Source organism: Periophthalmus magnuspinnatus, chromosome 9 (genome assembly GCF_009829125.3).
Source record: "Periophthalmus magnuspinnatus isolate fPerMag1 chromosome 9, fPerMag1.2.pri, whole genome shotgun sequence".
Lineage (NCBI taxonomy): Eukaryota > Metazoa > Chordata > Actinopteri > Gobiiformes > Gobiidae > Periophthalmus > Periophthalmus magnuspinnatus.
In genome coordinates, this window is record NC_047134.1 from 4,598,904 (window position 1) to 4,617,471 (window position 18,568).

General features: G+C 43.1%; 1 protein-coding gene and 1 non-coding gene across 2 annotated transcripts; both read left to right on the plus strand.

The window, feature by feature from the left end:
- The first annotated feature begins 3,154 nt into the window (after positions 1–3,154).
- LOC117376375 (spindlin-1-like) lies at positions 3,155–14,437 on the plus strand. The gene is made up of 7 exons (XM_033972835.2): positions 3,155–3,259; positions 6,086–6,423; positions 6,550–6,598; positions 9,680–9,777; positions 10,117–10,272; positions 10,471–10,704; positions 11,377–14,437. Exons 2-7 carry the CDS (start codon positions 6,375–6,377, stop codon positions 11,571–11,573), a joined length of 783 nt encoding a protein of 260 aa, XP_033828726.1. The 5' UTR covers positions 3,155–3,259; positions 6,086–6,374; the 3' UTR covers positions 11,574–14,437.
- A 3,178-nt stretch (positions 14,438–17,615) lies between these two features.
- On the plus strand, positions 17,616–17,717 carry LOC117377010 (small nucleolar RNA U13). Its single transcript, XR_004541916.1, has one exon. It is a non-coding gene; the product is annotated as a small nucleolar RNA U13 (small nucleolar RNA).
- Positions 17,718–18,568: the final 851 nt, after the last annotated feature.

Consider the following 18,568-nt stretch of genomic DNA (forward strand, 5'->3'; position numbering starts at 1 on the left):
AGTTTTCTGCTTGAAAGGTACTCTGAGAAGTACTATTTATTTAAAAAGTTACTCCCGGCAGATCGATTTGCAAAAAAAATTAGAATTTACACAAAAATTCGAATTTTTACAGTCTGAATTTCTGCTGACTCCATCTGTATTAAATATGACTGGCCTGTAGAATGTCTGTGTAATTCCACAGTCTTTCAGGTCTGATCCTGTGGACGACTGTTTTGCTATGGTCTGTAGAATGTTAAATTAACTTTATTTTTTATTATTGTGTTTATGGTTTAACTTTATCTGATTTGCGTTGACATTCATTGTTGTGACTATACAAAGAACCATTCAGACATATAGTAATTAGCGCCAAAGAGTTTAATCTATACATAATGTTTTACAGTGAAAACAATTGCATTCACTGCAGTATTTGAGCCAGAGGGAGCAGTCAAAGTACTAACTCCGCCCAGCCCAAGTGCTGCAGTGTGTGAATGTAACGCTCCGTCTGCAGGAGGAATGTGTCTGCTCATGTTTAAATGGGCCAAAAGAGCAAAGTTTGAGCTGTTCATTTTGTTCGGTTCTGCCGTAAAAACCTTAGGCCTGGAGCAGAGATGTGTTTCATTCTGCTGTCTCTTTCGTTCCACCTTGTGATGTCATAAGGTGACATCACCTAAGTTCCACCTTGTGATGTCATAAGGTGACATCAGAGATGTGTTTCATTCTGCCATCTCTTTCTCCAGAGCTCAGCACGTGTTGTTCCACCTTGTGATGTCATAAGGTGACATCACAACATGACAAAATTTTCTGTGTTTATTAAAGGAGGGGGTATTTTACTTCTATGGGGCATTAACTGCTAACAAATAATATGTTCACCATGCAAAGTTACCCCGCCCCCCCTCACCCCCTTCAGAGCACTACCACAATTGGCTACACTAATGAAACTACTGCACATCACATCAGGTTTGTCAAGTTGTAGTGTATTGTATCAATACATTGATTGTATTGTTTTTGTATATTTATGGAGAATAGTCATGTGAGAGCATGGGTGATGTAAGCTTGTGGGCGGAGCCTTGTACAGGATTGTACAACTAACTATAAGGAAGGTTTAAATAGGGTCGGGAGAGATCAGTAGATTACTCAAACATGCATGGATGACATATACAGATGAGGGAACAATGTGATAGAAAGCTCCAAAAAGTAGATTTTGCATAATACCCCGCTTTAAGTAAAGTGCCATATGGCCTTCACTATGACAGAAATAAGAACCTTTATTTTGTATGTTATGTGTTACAGTTAATACCTCATAGAAGTAAATGAATCCCTTTAATACCCCACAGAAGTCAAATACCCCCTCTTTAATACCCCATAGGAGTCAAATACACCCTCTTTAAAAGAAACTGTACAAAAATAATACAATATTAACACTCAACAGTGAAGCGTCTTACATTGTGTCAGATTTATTGAAAAGTCAGTGTCATTTTCAGTGTTCATGAAATGAAAGAGGGAAAAAGAAACTGACAAACAGAGAGAAGAGAAGGGGGGAAGAGAGATGGTAGAGAAAGAGAGAGAAGGACAAACAGGGGGGTGAGAGAGAGAGGAGAGAGAAATGAGAGGGAAGAACAGAGAGAAGTAAGTTTAGAGAGACATAGAGAAGAGAGGGAGGGAGTGAGGTGAGAGACAGACAGAGAGAGAGAGAAGAGAGGGAGATAAAGAGAGGAGAGAAGAGAGAGGAGAGGGACAAGAATAAAAGGGTGAGGGAGGAAGAGGGAGAGAAACAAGGGGAGAGGGGGAGAAAGGAAAGAGAAGAGAGAAAGGGCAGGTAGTAGGGAGAGGAGAAAGCGACATATGGAGAGAGAAGGATAGAGAAAAAGGAGATGGGAAGATGGTGAGGAAGAGAATAAAATATAGAGGTAAAGAGAGGAGAAGCAGAGAGAGGGAGTGGGAAAAGAGAAAAGATGAGAGAGGTAAAGAGAGAGATAAAAGAAAGGAGAAGCAAAGAGAGACATTAGGAGAGATAAAGGGAGAGGCAGAGAGAGAAGGATAGAGGGAGAGATATGGGGGAAGAAACGAGGAGAAAATTAAAGCAAGGAGAAAGAGGTAGAGGTAGAGAGAGAGAGAGAGAGAGAGAGAGAGAGAGAGAGAGAGAGAGAGAGAGAGAGAGAGAGAGAGAGAGAGAGAGAGAGAGAGAGAGAGAGAGAGAGATGCAGACTCGAAGTCAAACTGTCCTCCGTCTGTTTGGTCTTTTCCAAAACAGCAGAAAGGCGGGACGCGGACTAACGAGACTTCCTGTTTGAGACTTTCACAATAAAACACTAGTGAAGAACAGGCAGCTTTATTAACCACAGCGCTGCGCTCAAATCAAGAAATACAAACGCTGTTCCAAACGTGACTATGGGATAAATAAAGGAAAATCAAATATAGATTACTGTGGGAAAACATTGAAAATTGTTTAAAATGAGAGAAAATCATTAAGTGTTAAACTAAAACATCAAACACTCTACACTTGAACTGTGTCGCTCCAAAAACTTCATGTACAATAAGCTAAAGGTCCATCCATCCATCCATTTTCTTCCGCTTATCCGGGGCCGGGTCGCGGGGGCAGCAGTCAAGCTATAGGTGTACTATGTAACTTTTCTGATGGAGGATCCGTCACTTGCTGTTTCCATAGAGATATTACTTTGCCTAGAATGTTCTACAGTGTGCCTTTAAACATAGATATCTTGTATTTTTTTGGTAATTTACTATTTTTGTTCATTGGTGGACTTCAGATGTGATGACGTCATACTGCCATTTGGGGGCAGAAGACAGTTTTTTCATATTACATTTTACTTCGTTCTTCACTGTGTATGAACTAAAATAAAACACATTTATGTTATTATGGGTGATTTTATTGCTAAAAAACTTTAAAATCTGCAGTTTTACTGTCACCGGACTTGCCTCTCCCCAAACCTGACCTGTAACTTGGCCAGGTGTAGGACATGCCGCCTGCTTGTCTCCGTTCCAGAATGACATAAAGCTGATCTATCTCCAGGCAGAATGTTTTGTTTTAACTTAACCAAAATATTCCCAGGACACTCAATGAAACAATGATAATAATCCCTGGCTGTCTGTGAGTGTTTAGTCTACGTTTAGTCTCACTTCTCGGAGACTTTTATTGTGAAGGCGAAACTTCCGGCCCGTATACAGCTCACTGCTCAGCTCCTTTAACGCGGATCGGTCCCGGTGCTCCGCGGCGGCTCTGCTTGGCCTGCTCCTCGTCTGCAGCGGCTCTGATCGGTGCACGGTAAGTAACGGAACCCCGCCGAGCCTCCCCCTGCTCCGGTCTCGGTGCATGCGGCCCTTTAGCCCAGTTAGCCCCCATTAGCTCCCCCGCTTTAGCTCCTGCGGCTAACAACACGGCTAACTCCCGCTCCCTTTGTTCAGCGGAGCTTTTACCGTGTCCTCGCTCGGTGCACGGCGCTGCGGCTCAGTAAACACGTCTCCCCGCTGCGGGAGTACCGGGGTGGTACCGAGGCTGTTGGTACCGGAGAGCGGCGCGCGGTTTTGGTTGGTAATGAGTTTTAATGAGAAACGTGACCTCTGCTGCAAACCCGAGCTGACAGCCGCACACCCACCTCCGCTGCACAGGTGAGCCGCAGCCAAACACCGGCGATCTGCCGGGAATGTACCGGGAATGCACCTGGAATGAGGCCAGGAGACGCGGGGACACCGAGGGGAAACACGGGATTACCAAAATGTCGTCCTAAATGTTCTGTCAACAAAGGAACGTGGAAAAATAGCTCCTGCGGTTTGTTGTTGTTGCAGTGGATTGACATGTGGAAATGTCAACGGCTTTTAACGGTGTTACAGTCTGTCATTTGGACGTTTTAAATAATAAATTTTAAATACTTACGTATTGTTTTTGCTTTATATGTTAAATATTAGCCTAATCTTTGCAGTTTATTCATGGATTTCAGACGAACTAGACAAACGGGAACCGGTGAGGACCATTCCCTTTCAAAAGGTGTTTGATTTAATTGCTTAATTGCTATGACCACGGAGGACGGTTGCCATAGCTTGAAACGCATGAATATCTATCCAACGGTTTCAGAATGATGGAAAATTACGATTGTTGCCATAGTGATTAGCAACAAAATATATATTTTTGAATGGGAAAAAATCCTCAAAATGCTGCATATAAACCCATGAATAATCTGTGCCCAGTTTAGTGGAGTTTAGTAACAGCTTTTGCAGAGAAACCGAACTGTGACACAAAATAATGAACAATTTTCAATAGTAGAATATGAAATTATGTGTTTTCTTTATTTCATGTCCATGAAATGTTTGGAAATCCCAGCGTTGCATTATTCTACATGTGCAGTCACAGTAATGTGCCGCTGTATTAAAGGTCTATTAAAAGTCTACTATGTACATCTAATAAAGGTCTACTATGTACATTTTCTGGTGCAGAGGTACTCTGGAATTTCCCCACTGTGGGACTAATAAAGGCTTATCTTATCTTATCTTATCTTATCTATCTCCATGGAGACAGCAGGGGGCGCTCTATAACCTGGCCAGACAGATTAAGTGATATTTGTTAGTTCACAAACTGATATTTCATCTGCATTGTGGTTTGAGCGGAGTCAAAGGTGAAGTGCGCAAATGAACCCAAACAAACTGGTTGACGCAGATGAACGTGAGCTTGTTTTAGTGAAAATCCAGACTGTTTAGTTTGTGTGGGTCATGCAGTGGGAAGAAATTTGTGCATCTGGATTTAACTCGACTTTGATTTTTTGACTTGTTCTGCTGCTGTGAAGCTTCAACCAATCAGATTCAAGTATTTGTCATGGCATTCCGCCAGCAGACTGTTACATGTGTGGAACTCGAGCAACACACGTCAGTCTGGTGTGAACCTGAAAAGGTTACACACTGTATCTTTATACAGTATTGAGTCTCTAAGGCTTAAGTTTAATGATGCCTTTAGCAGTAATTTAACTCAGATGTGTTGACCTGGTTCATGGTAAAAGTCTGTGTAATTACTGGGCCTATCCACATGAAATACAAACTGGCATAAAGTCCAACGTCTTCTCTTTAAAAGTGTTTAAATCTGTTGTGTTTCTTGGATTTTCTGCTCTGATTTCATTCAAAAACAGTGAATCTCCCATAGAGTTACATAGGCCCCTTTCCTCTTTACCTGAAATTATAGACTGTTTACTTCCTGGTTGCATTCCTGTTTCTTCTGGAGACTCCTGCGGTGGAGGAATGCAACCCTAACCTCTGACCCTGGAGGACTAAGACCCTTGACTATAAAACCTTGGCTTTGTTTGAACCAGTCTCTTTTCACTTTTCACTCACCAGTAACATAAAGTTTGGTCTATGAGACTGAAGTGGTGACACATCTGGAAAAAAAGGTGAAATGTGAACCCTGCATTTGACCCGTCCTTCAGTGACTCTGGGTTAAACCTGCATTTGACCCATCCTTCAGTGTCTCCCATTAAATTTTCATTTGACCCTTCCATCAGTGACTCTGAGTTAAACCTGCATTTGACCCGTCTTTCAGTGTCTTTGGGTTAAACCTTATTTGACTCATCCTTCAATGTGTCTGGGTTAAAACTGCATTTGACCCGTCCCTCAATGTCTCGGTTAAACACACAGATTAATGCTGCATTCCAGTTGCCCTTGGAACACAGATCTCGGAATGACGTAATCTCTGAGTTAAAGATCAGATGCCGGTTCCAGTTGTTCTAGTAAAGTAACAAATACTAAGGAAGTGCTCGAATCAGTTAGCATAACAGAGTATTTATAAGAGGCTCAGTCCAGGAGCAAGTCTACCGGAGCAGGTCATATGATTTCTATATATAAATATATGTATAACTGTCGGGTTTTGAATTTTCACCAAACATAGGGACCCGCAGTGTTGGATTTTGTAACTCTGACTCTGAAAGGTTGTCAGAGTTTGCAACTAGAAATTTCAAGGTCACAAAACTTGGAAAATCTGACCTTCGAGGCCGACTGGAATGCACTATAATACAGTGACTTAGTGGAGATTTTACTGACAAACAGGGAAATATTTGTGGATTTTAACATATTTTTACATTAACGTTAAATCCTCCTGTTTGTTTGGTTTCAGGTCGGACTTCGCGCTTCAGGAGATAGTCTGCCCCCGGCTCCTTTGGTGTGAATGACTTTTCCTCTGGGTCTGGTCTAATTCTTGGGACCTCCACCCCCTTCTCCTCCTCCTCTGCCCCAAACCCCTTCACCATCTCCCCCTCGGCCTTCCCGGTACTGCCCCTCCCCCTACGGCCTGGAGCTCCGTGTGCTACCCCCTGCTGCCCCCGCGCCTGAACTGCCCCTGTGGTCATCACGGTAACTGCCCCACTCCCTTGGCTGTCGTGGTAACAGCAGCAGAGTTTTTATAAATGAAGACGCCATTCAAAAACTCTGTCCCCAGACCTCCGGGTGATGGAGGTGAGACTGAAATGGGACTGGACCGGGGACTGGACCGGGGACGGGACTGGACCGGGGATGGGACTGGACCGGGGGCGGAACCGGGTTTGTTTTTTTGTTTGATTTCCATCTGTTCTTTTTGTGCAGGACACTCTGGAGTCTCTGTCAACATGATGAAGAAGAAGAACCCTCACAAGTAAATATTTAAACTAAACTGTGAAAATTTGTTGTGCTGCAGTGAGTGGGTTTAGTCTCATTTTGCCACATGCCTTAGCCACTGTAGCAAAAGACGAAGTTTAAATCTGTCATCTGGACAAATCGTTGTATGAGTGAAGACATTTCACTGATCATGCTCAGTTCTGAAGAACTGAAGAAGTGGCAGTGACATGCTGGAGGTGTTCTACATGTGTCTCTAATGGTGGAATGTTCAGCAGTTACCATGGAGACACAATGCACACTTTAGCAAACACTGTGAAAAAAGTTTTAAGATGGTCTGGAAACTTAAGAAAAAACAAAATAGATTTAAACAGCGAGTGTTCATGGTCTTGTTTAGGAGTTAGATTTTCAACAAAAACATGAGAGTGAAAAACTGAAAAGCTGCTAGCTAATGCTAGCTAGCTTGTGACTGTTATTTTAATTGGAGCTAAAAAAAAAAATACATTAATGAATAAAGTCTAACAGAGCTTCTGAAAGAGCAGTGCCTTCAGTTAGAATCACACTCCCAGGGAATGTTGATGACATTAGCTTTTAATCAGTGACATTTTACACAAAAAATGGCAGCGTCTGAATGTCCACTCTTCCTACAGGGGGCACTATTAGAGGTCATGCCATTTTTAGTGTCTGAATGTCCACTTGGTGTAAAAGTAGTGCACTCAAAATTTTCCACAACCCACCTTGAAAAGTAGTTGAAGATCCAGCTTATCTCACTGCTGATCCTGATGTGACTAAAACACTCTTAAATAAATCATCATGGTGTAAAGTTGCTAGCATTAGCCGCTTAGCTTAGCTCGAGCTGTTAACAGAGTAAACATTTTTTGTCCAAGATGTTTAAATGATCAAAGTCCAGTCCATTTATGTGAGATCCAATTTGACCTGAACCTGTATGATTATTATTAGTCCATAAAGACCAGTCAAATCTGGTAAGTACTTATGACAGAAATCAAGTTTTATCAAAGTTTACACTTAAGACTTTTTTTCACCCAGACCCAGAGTCACATGATCTGAATGTGGTGAGCTGTGAGTCTGAATCTCTTCTTCAAAAGTCCTTCTTCTGCTCCAAACCACATGTTTTTGCCGACAGAGAATTGGCTGTGGCCCTCTCCATTTAAAGCATTCAAACTGATCAATGCCCATTAGACAGACCTGCTCTGCTCCATACAAGGTGCTGTTCTGCATAATAAAAGTAAAATGAAAAGGAGGGATGATATCTATGGATTATTTTTAGACATCCACAGCTCTGTTTTATTGCTGACCCATAATGAAGTGGTGTGGTTACATTTAGGCATGCGATATTCAAGAACTGTGTTTTGTATAGAGGTTATGCACTGACATCATTGTATTTCAAAAATGCTTCTACTGACGCAGAACTATGAGCAGAACAATGTACAAAATGTGTTTCTTTGGCCTTTTTGGTCTGATTTTTGTCAAATTATCTTCATACAGCAACATGGAAACTTAAAGTTTGCTAGCTTGTTAGCTAACGATGGAGGGAGATAAACATAGACTGTATATATAAATGGACATAGCTAACCTGCAAGCCGCTGCGTTCCAAATAGGAGGTGAGCATGGGGTGCGCTTCCGGCTCCATTGACTGGCTGTAGCCCCTCTTTCTGTAACTGCTGTAGCCCCTCTTTCTGTAACTGCTGCATAGTCGTCATTTTAGTCTTAAAATGTTCATTTTAACCCGCTCTACATGATTGTGGTTTTTATATTTTGCTGTTTGTTATTAATGTTCATATCATGAGTTACATACAAAACAAATCAGGTGCCTTCTTTACGTGAGGTTCCTTCTGCTACCATTAGCAGCAGGTTTGATTGACAGCATTTCTAAGTGCCTACCCACTGCCAAACCAGTGGTGCGGGCAGGAAGGGGTTGTTACCTTAAACAGCTTTGCTCCTGATTGGCTCTTTGGTTGCTATGATACTCGCAGACAGAATTCCAAATATGGAACTCAGCCCAAATTGGCCCCTATAACTGCTAGCCTCGATGAGCTTCATTTGACGGGAGCGAAGGCTGACGTCACACTCACTTAGTCCACTTCTTTATATAGTCTGTGGCGATAAATTACATTTCAAGTCACCCCAGAACAATTATATCCCCAACACTGACTGAGAGTCCTGTTGTTTAAGGAGAGAATGGTTCAGCTGTTTTGTGTTTGATCCAGAGTCTGTATCAGTGAGTCAGAGTCTGCAGTCTCCTGTGGCTTCACTCTTCACTTTATTTTCTTGTTTTAGAATCAAGTACAAACTAAACATTTCTCAGAGTTGTGACTTTTATGTTTGTTTTTAAACTACAGCAGCTCAGTCATGTCTTAGATTTAGTTTTGAGTATTTTTTACAGGAGGAAATGTCATTACTCACCATTGTCGTTCTAAAAATTCATAATGTTGCGATGTCATCTCCATAACCTCTACATGTTTTAACATTCTCCCCTCATCTTCTCTCTCCTTACCTTCTCTCTCCTCTGTCCCTGCCTCCTCCTCGCCTTGTCTCCTCCTCCCTCTTCTCCTTGTTCCCTAACCCCCTCCTCTCTCTCCCCTTTCCTCTCTCCTCCTCTCCTTGTCTCCTCCCTCCTCATCTCCTCCTCCCTCTTCTCCTTGTCCCCTTACCCCCTTCTCTCCTCTCGCTCTCCCCCTCCTCTCTCCTCTCGCTCTCCTCCTCCTCTCTCCTCATCTCCTTGTCTCCTCCTTCTCCTCGTCGCCTCTGTCCTCGTCTCCTCTCGCATTGTCCCCTTAACCCCTCCTCTCTCCTTTCCTCTCTCTCTTCTCCTCATGGCCTTGCTCCTCCCTCTCATCTTCTCCTCTCTCCTTGTCCTTTAACCGCCTCCTCTCTACTTTCCTCTCTCTTGTCGCTCTCCTCCTTCTCCCCTCCTCTCCTCTCTCCTTGTCTCCCCTCTCTCTTCTCCTCGTCTCCTCTCTTCTCCTCTCACCTCCTTCTCATTTCCTTGTCCCTGTACCCCCCCCCCCCCCCCCCCCTCCTCCTCCCTCTCCTCCTTTCCTTGTCTCCTTGTCTGCTTTGTCCTTGTCTCCTCCTCCTCCTCTCTCCTCGTCTCCTTTAGGAAGCAAAAGACCAGTGTTGGTGCCAGTAAAGCTCTGGCTCAGACTCAGAGGAGGAACATTGTGGGCTGCAGAATCCAACACATCTGGAAGGAAGGCAGTAAGTGACCAGATGCCCTCCCATTCTCCTGTATTCCTGTGTGTCAGATGCCCTCTCATCCTCCTGTGTATTTTTAGCTTTATGCTTTAAGTTTTAAAATCCAGATTAAGTTCACCGATCTCATTTTAAACTTGGCGCTTGGTCCTGGCGCATATATTTTTTAAAGACTGAAATCTGAATTAATCTGTGAATCCCCATGAATTTTAGAACATTTTTGTAGGAAGCTAAACTACAGGGTTAGCCGCGTTTACACACAACAAGACCTTATGGAGACACAGGAGTGACACATGAGTGTAGTTCTCAAAGAGGTCGTTGTTTACCTGCAGTGCTTTTGTGCAGGTAAGTCGTCTGTGTGGAAGGGCACAGTTCTGGACCAGGTGCCGGTGAACCCGTCTCTGTATCTGATCAAATACGACGGCTTCGACTGCATCTACGGACTTGAGATCTTCTCCGACGAGAGGGTCATCAACCTGGAGATCCTCCCAGACAGAGTGGGTCAGTACGAGGGACTGAACCAGGGACTGAACCAGGGACTGAACCAGGGACTGAACCAGGGACTGAACCAGGGACTGAACCAGGGACCACAATCAAATCAGATCTCAACCAGGGGCTGCTCCTCTGGCTCCTGCTCTTCTGGCTTCTGCTCCTTTACTCTTCTGCTCCTCTGATGACTCTCTTTCTCTTTCCACTCAGCGCCCTCTCGTGTCGCAGACTCCCCCCTTGCGGACACGATGATCGGTAAAGCTGTGGAGCACATGTTTGAAACGGAGGAGGGGCCGAAGGAGGAGTGGAGGGGGATGGTTCTGGCCCGAGCGCCGGTCATGACCTCCTGGTTCTACATCACCTACGAGAAGGACCCAGTGCTCTACATGTACCAGCTGCTTGACGACTACAAGGAGGGCGATCTGCGCATCATGCCCGACAACAGTGAGTCCAGCACAGTGACCGCATGCTCTGACCACACTGGCCCATCCAGCCTCCTCCTTTGTGCTTCCTGCTTCCTCCTTCCTCCTCCCTCCTATTACCTCTCCCCCTCCTTCCCCCTGCTTCCTCTCTCCTCCCTCCTGCCTCCTCTCTCCTCCCTCCTGCCTCCTCTCTCCTCCCTCCTGCCTCCTACCTCCTCTTTCGTGCTTCCTGCCTCCTCCCTCCTGCTACCTCTCTCCTCTCTCCTCCCACTTGCCTCCTCCCTCCTGCCTCCTCTGTAGTGTGAGTGACAGGCTGTCTGCACATAACCTGAACTGCAGATTAATCGTTGGGGGGTGGTCTGGTTTTGGGTTTGTTTTATGAAGTTCCTCATGATTTGAAGGATTTGTCGTGGCAACAGTCCGTTCTGTTGACTGAAGAGAGGCACTGTCCTCACACTAGCTACTAACCCTTATACCTGACGCCCAAGAACAGGTCCTCCTCACTTTAACCCTTAAGCCTGATGCCCATGAACAGGGCCCGTGAATGTGTGAAGGCTGGAGATGTCAGCTGCCTCACCTTTGTTACTTTGCCCCAGGGCAGCTGTGACACAGAGGTCCCTCCCTCCTCATAGTGACAGAGGCTGGTGTCATTACTGCAAGTGTGATTCTAATGTGCTCTTCCTGTCTTCTCCAGACGAGGGTGGTGCGGAGCGAGAGCCCGGGGAGGTGGTGGACAGTCTGGTGGGCAAACAGGTGGAGTACGCCAAAGAGGATGGAGGCAAGCGCTCGGGGATGGTCATTCACCAGGTCGAGGCAAAGCCCTCCGTCTACTTCATCAAGTTCGACGACGACTTTCACATCTACGTGTACGACCTCGTCAAAACGTCGTAAGAATGCAGCGAACATGGACTCAAAGAGACCAGCACCTGACGCAAAGGAGCACGTTTTATAAAGAGCCTCTACTCTTCATTTATTTAGTGCCGACGCTTTCAAATTAATAAAAATATATTTGTATTTTAACATGTAGCTTTGTAAAGAGAGATCAGGAGTCTAACCCACAACCTCCAAGATAACCACTCTGCCACAGTCACACAGGGAAGACATGCACACTCCACTCAGAGAGATCAGGAGTCTAACCCACAACCTCCTCACTGAGTCCTGGTTTGGCCCTTTTTGAATCCCTTTTTGTAATTGTTGAAGTTGTATATTTAAAGTTACACTATGTAACATTTCCATGATGGAATCCACCACCTGCTCTGTCTTGAAGATGCTGTTTTGTCTTGAATGTTCCACAGTATGGCATTGAACTAAAATCTGTCTCCATGGGGACAAGCATTTCAGAGCTCAGTGTTCATTGTAAACTGTTTACAGCGGTCCAAAGTTATTCCTCACTTAATGTATTCAGAGCATCCCAATTACTCACCATCATGAGTTTATAAGCATTTTTCAAAACTCACAAACCAGAGCAGTTTTTGTCAACATGGTAAAACTAACAACAACTAGCACATTAACGCGCACGTCCTGATTATTGGACAGTAAAACTCATCAGAATCAGATACAGAAAAAATGAAAGCACCTTAAGTTTAATAGATATTATACATTTAATACCGTATTGTGAAACATTCTCAAGAAAGAAACAACATCTCCCTGGAAACAAGCAAATGACAGACCCACACAGGAAAAGTTGCACAGTCCATCTTTAAAGAGGGGGTATTATGCTAAATAGTTTTTAATCATGTTATAACGCTGTTTCCTCACCAAAAACACGCCTGAAGAGGTTTTAGATGTCATGCTTGTTTGCGTAATCTAGCGATCTCTCCCGGGCCCTATTTCAAACCCTCCTTAGCTGTAAGATTCTGTACAAGGCTCTGCCCACAAGCCTACATCACCCATGCTCCCACACGACAATTCACCATAAATATACGAAAACATGATACAAAACTGTACACGGCAACTTGACAAACCTGATGTGCTGTGCAGTAGTTTCATTAGTGGGATGCAGCTGATTGTGTTGTAATAGCTCTTTAATACCTCACTGAAGTAAAATACCCCCTCTTTAATACCACATAGAAGTAAAATACCCCATCTTTAAACAATGCCCCTTGTTTGGCTGATTAGAGGTTCTTTATGAAAACTGTTTGTGTATTTGAATCGCGGTTTGGGTTCGAACTCCTGAGACCTGCCTGGCTCCTGACGTTTGGGGTCTATGAAGGAACGGACCAAAAATGGCAGACCACAGACTCAGCTGCTGCTCGGACTACGTTTCCCATGAGCCCTCACTCCACATGCCCTTTTACGGAACTTCCTCCTGCCGTTCGGAGTGCCCCGATTGGTCGAACGTTCTGGTTTTGTCCATATGTATGTTTTAAAAGCTGAAATATTTAGAGTTTATCCATTTTTACTTTTTTATATTGAAACGATGCATGTGGTTCAGAGGCCTTCATTTCATAAAACTGTTTTTTTTATGACCACAAGTTTGAGGACGAAAGATTTTTATTAATTTATAGAGAATATCAAAGAGGTTTAATCATGGTTCAGTTAGGATTTCGCATATGGTCTAAATCCCTCTTGTTCATACTTGGTCCAGTCCTGGTTTAAAACCGTTTTATTCCTGGTTTAAGTTTGGGTTGGACCTGTCTCTGTCCTGGTTTTGACCTGCCTGGTTTAGTCCTGGTTTAGTCCTGGTTTAGTCCTGGTTTAGTCCTGGTTTAGTCCTGGTTTAGTCCTGGTTTAGTCCTGGTTTAGTCCTGGTTTAGTCCTGGTTTATACCTTGAGTCCTCATCAGATTTAGTGCCTGTTTAGTCCCTGTTCTGGACGTGGCTTAGTTTAAATTGTCTATACTTTACCATATATTTCACTTTTAACTTAAATCAGACGTTTTGAACCAAACATTCTAGATTATTTTTGTAATTTGTGAAATATTGCCAACATTTAAACTGTAAAATATTAAGATTTTAAATTCAAGATGGTTGAAAAATCCCCAACATCCCAACATGTGAATGTCCTCAGAGTTTTGGTCATTGTTGAAAGTGTAAATTTTACCTCACGATTTCTGTTTTACACAAAGCACTTCTGTTAAAACTGGAATTCAGATTTAGACCAAATGAGAGCAAGAGGTGATTGTAATGCAGTTATCAGTTCCGGGTTTGGTCCGGATTTAGACCTGGTTTAAGTTTGGGTTGGGCCTGTCTCTGCTCTGGTTTAGACCTGGTTTAGACCTCGATTAGAGCAGATCTGGTTTAGACCTGGTTTAAGTTTGGGTTGGACTTGTCTCCACTCTGGTTTAGACCTGGGTTAGTCCCGCTTTAGTCCCGCTTTAGTCCCGCTTTAGTCCCGCTTTAGTCCCGCTTTAGTCCCGCTTTAGTCCCGCTTTAGTCCTGCTTTAGTCCTGCTTTAGTCCTCACTTAATCCATTCATTCTCTCTTGTAGCTAAACCTTGGGGAGTTTCATACTTTGCCTTCTTGATTCTCATTGGTGGGTTTGACTGGTTGGGCGGGCCTCAGTCAGCGGTTCTGCGTCCTGATTGGTGCGTTTGCATGCCTTTCTCTTGTATTTACTGTACATTGGTGCGCTGCATGTGTATTGTTGGTTCTTTTGAGCAGATTTTGTCTTGTGAAGAAAATTTTATATGATTTTAATCATTCTTTTTGCTGTTTGTGGCTGAAAATCTGTTGGTTTTTTTTGTCGTCTTTGAAATGTGCCAAGTTCAAAAAGTGTTGTACAGAAAACTATTCACTATTAAAACTGTTTTTCACAAAAGAGAAGTTTAGACCTACTGTGTGGAGTTGGTTTGGTCCTGGTTGAGGGACTGGTTTAGACCTGGTTAGTCCTTGGTTTCGTCCTGGTTCCTGGTTCAGTCCTGGTTCAGGTTTGGCCACAGACTGTATAAATGGACATGGCAAACCTGCTAGCCACCACGTTCCAAATAAAAAGGGATTTTGGGCGCTCTTCTGGCTCTACCAACTCCAATTCACTTTACATTGATAAACTGTGGCGCCTCTCTCTGTAACTGCTGCTGTCAGATTTATCATTTTGCTCTACATGATCCTGGTGTTTGTTTTTCTTTCTCTGTTTTGTCTAACTCAAGATAACTACACAAATAACAGAAAAATCAGGCACCTTCTTTCCCCAAGGTCGCTCCTGTTAGCATTAGCAAAGGTTTGATTGACAGAGCCAACACCACTGATTAAGCACAGCGCTTAGCAACGAAAGAGGCATTACCTTCAACAACCTCGCTCTGGAATGGCTCTTTGGTTGCTATGATACTCTCAGTCAGAATTCCTTATATACAACTTTGCTCCAAATTCTCCCTATAACTGCTAGCCTTGATGAGCTTCATTTGACTGGAGCCGAACGCTGTGGAAGACGTCATACCCAGTCCACTTCTTTATACAGTCTGTGGGTTTGGCCTAACAATACACAAGTACAGTCATCATAAATATGACATAAAAACATGATCAGCTAAAGTTTAAGTCTAGTGTTTGTGTGGCTCTGTCTGAAGCACAGACTGAAGCCTTAGGTCTGAGAGGACACAGGAGTAGGCTCAGAACCAGAACATGGACCAGACACATCAGGAAAACAAACCTCTGAAAACATATAAAGGCTTATCTCTTTATAGACCTCTAAATGCTCTGGAATGCAACGGATTGCATACAGTTTGATCCAACCTTTACTGGAAATGACCCCAGATCCCGGATACACAAGATAAACGATACACATTTACAATATTCAGTTGAACCAATAGAAATCTCTGTAAACCAGGTGTCCTCCTTACATGATATAGGTATATCATAGATATAGATAGCTATGTTACCACCGTATTAGCCCCTCCCAGATGAGCATCACCTGTGTCTGCATACAGAAGCATTATGGCAGTGATCGTTTGGACGTCTGCTACAGCTGCTCCTTGCTCTGATGTTTATGCGGATTGAATAATGCGACGCTGTGATGGATTTTCAAATGACAACACAGAAAGGAACTGTTGTGTTCATTCCACCCTGTGGATGTGTTTGAATGAAATGACTCACTGAAAATATATGAACTTATATGAAAGGAAAAATGGGCCAATGAAATGAAGCAGCCTCGTGTCAAAGGAGCAAACTCACAACAAGACCTTTTTGAATAAAGATCAAAGCAAAAGTTTTGTCACTAAAATGAAGGAAATGATCCTGGAAATGAACACGCTCATGAAACAAAAACAAAATGTGTCTCAAATACAAAAATCTCTTGGTTTGAATGAAATGTGTGAAAATGCCAACTCTACTCACAATGATCAAACCAAGATGAGAAAATGTTTTTCAGACATAATGAAATACACTGAAAGATTTAAACATGTTCAGTGAGTCAAAGACACAGTGACTCACACAAACCTGATTTATATGAAATGTATATGAATTATTTTATATGAATTCATATAAATTGAGTGAAATAAGATGGAATATGAGCTGCCATAAAAGCTTGCAGCACTCCACAACCATCTTCACCACCTCCACCACCTCCTCCACCTTCACCAACTCCTCCACCTCCTCCACCTCCACCACTTTCACCACCTCCTCCACCACCTTCACCACCTCCTCCACCTCCTCAACCTCCTCCACCTCTTCCACCACCTTTTTGATGGCACAAGATGGAACCAAATGGAAACTCCACCTCTGTTCAAACCTCATTATGTTAAATAAGGTTAAAGTTATACCTTATTAATCCCTCATGAGGGAAATTCACTTTCTGCATTTGACCCGTCCATCAATCAAGTGCTGCTGGGACCCACTCAGCCACTGCACTATGAGGACGATCACATGGGCACTTTGAATAGCTGGACAGTCTTGGGTTTTGATCCAAGAGATGAGGCCCTTGTGTTGTGTTTGAGATCTGAGCCTGTCCAAGAGTGGGCAACATATGGACTGGCTGAGTGTAATAGTTCTAACCCACCTGAGTGCTGGGTTTGTGACCCAAATAATCTTTAATTAGACTGTATGTTTTGTCGAATATGATGGTTTTAACCCTGACTCTTCTGAAATTGCTTCTCTTTGCAGATCTGTTTTATATAACCGTTAAACTGGTCTTCGCAGGACCCAGAGTGTTGTTACTCTTATTAACACACTAACCCTATACAAACTTGGTCGGTGTGTGTGTCCCTCTGTGCCAGTCCCCAGCCTGGACAAATGGAGAGAGGTACTTCGGCATCAAAGCTGTTTATTTTAGTCTGACCTTAAAGTGCGTTTGCTCCGTTTTTCAAATGTTGACTTGGATTCGTGACGCAGTACGGCATCTGTGTTTATTTTCTGATATTATGAGTTAAAATAAAAGAGCAGCGGATTCTACCAGAGCAGCCCATGCCACTGCTCCCTACAGTGACTCATTTTAGCAGCATGGGCCTATTTCTTTAACTTTTCTGCCTTGTGCGTTAAGTTATTTATGTCAAACAGGCAGTTCAGCAGTTACCATAGAGACACAATGCACACATTAGCAAACACTGCCAAATAAGTTTTTAGATTGTCTGAAAACTTAAGTAAAAATACAAAATGGATTTAACACATTTTCAGGAGCCTGTGACCCTTTTATTTCAATATAATAAACAAAATAAGTCAAACATACATCAGACACCGTCCAGTCCACACGTAAAAACAAAACAAGTCAAAAAATACACAAGTGTACAAAGTGCTTTTACAATCAAGGCATCAGGAACAGAAGGGGGCAGTGTTTACTCGTTCACAGCAGCAGCTCCCATGATGCATTTCACCATTTACCTCGATTTTTCCGCATTTATTCATTTTAATTTAAACTTTGTGCGTTATTTCATCACCTTATAGCATTTCCACGTCACAGCGGGAGATACAGTACCCGTATATGCGTTTAAGCGTGCCCGTTAACACCGTGAGCGAGCCTGGCGTGCCTGCTCTTCATTATCACTGCCTCACCGTAAGCTGCTCCACGATCCTTCTCGGTTTATCATATGATGAGTGGGTGTGTCACGTATATACGTGAGAGGTACTGACCCACAACTTGTTACGCATCAGTGCCTCAGCCATTCTGACCCCACCGAGAAGTCTAAGGAATCCAAAGTAATGCGTAAAGTTGTAAAAGATCGTTATTCAAGACTGGCTGTTTAACTGCTAATTTTACGTCTGTCAAACTCAAGGCTCAAGGGGCAAATGTGGCCCGCCACGTAATTTTATGTGGCCCGCGAGACGGTAAATTAAAAGGCGCGACTGTCATTTTAAATTAAATCCATGCTGCTTTAATGTATGCATTGGCCATAAACTAACGAGAAATATTTGCAAATAATGATCCCAAAATGTTCAGGAAGGTGATATTTGTAGACATTTAGGGCAGTTTCGAGAAAGCTGAATATAAGTTCGTGCATCAAGGAGAAAAACCTGTATGAAAAAACATACATGTGTTATGAGGCGGAGTCGGTTGTGAAAAAGTACAATCTATGTCGGCATTTTGACACCAAACATGGAGGCAAGTATGCAAACATTAGCCTTCAAGAAAAACAACAAATTGCCCAATAATTAAAAGGCTGTTTTTGAAGCAGTGCTGAAGGTTTGTGAGCAGGTGTGCCCTTATACACTTTTAAAAATGTCTGTAACTGCGTATCCCCTGATAAACTGACATGTGAGTTATTTATCAACAGAAAGAGCTATTTTTGAGCTTATTTTACATAACTTTTGGTTGCATTTAGTGACATTTATACTGCCAGAGTTATATCTGGCCCTTGATGGCAGCCATTTTGTTGATGTGGCCCTTAGTGAAAATGAGTTTGACGCCCCTGGTTTATTTGAATGACAGAGAATTCATTTTATACAAATATTTAGAGAGAAACGACTCAAGCACAGATGTGTTTAAAGTGGTTCAAACTGAGAGTGATAAAGTTTACCCTTTGT

What these genes read in the sequence shown, in the direction of transcription:
- LOC117376375 (XM_033972835.2), top strand. Translation starts at nt 6,375, where the DNA reads ATGAAGACGCCATTCAAAAACTCTGTCCCCAGACCTCCGGGTGATGGA. An exon ending in GATCCTCCCAGACAGAGTGG is followed by an intron (nt 10,273 to 10,470) that starts GTCAGTACGAGG and finishes CTTTCCACTCAG; the next exon opens with CGCCCTCTCGTGTCGCAGAC. An exon ending in GCGCATCATGCCCGACAACA is followed by an intron (nt 10,705 to 11,376) that starts GTGAGTCCAGCA and finishes TGTCTTCTCCAG; the next exon opens with ACGAGGGTGGTGCGGAGCGA.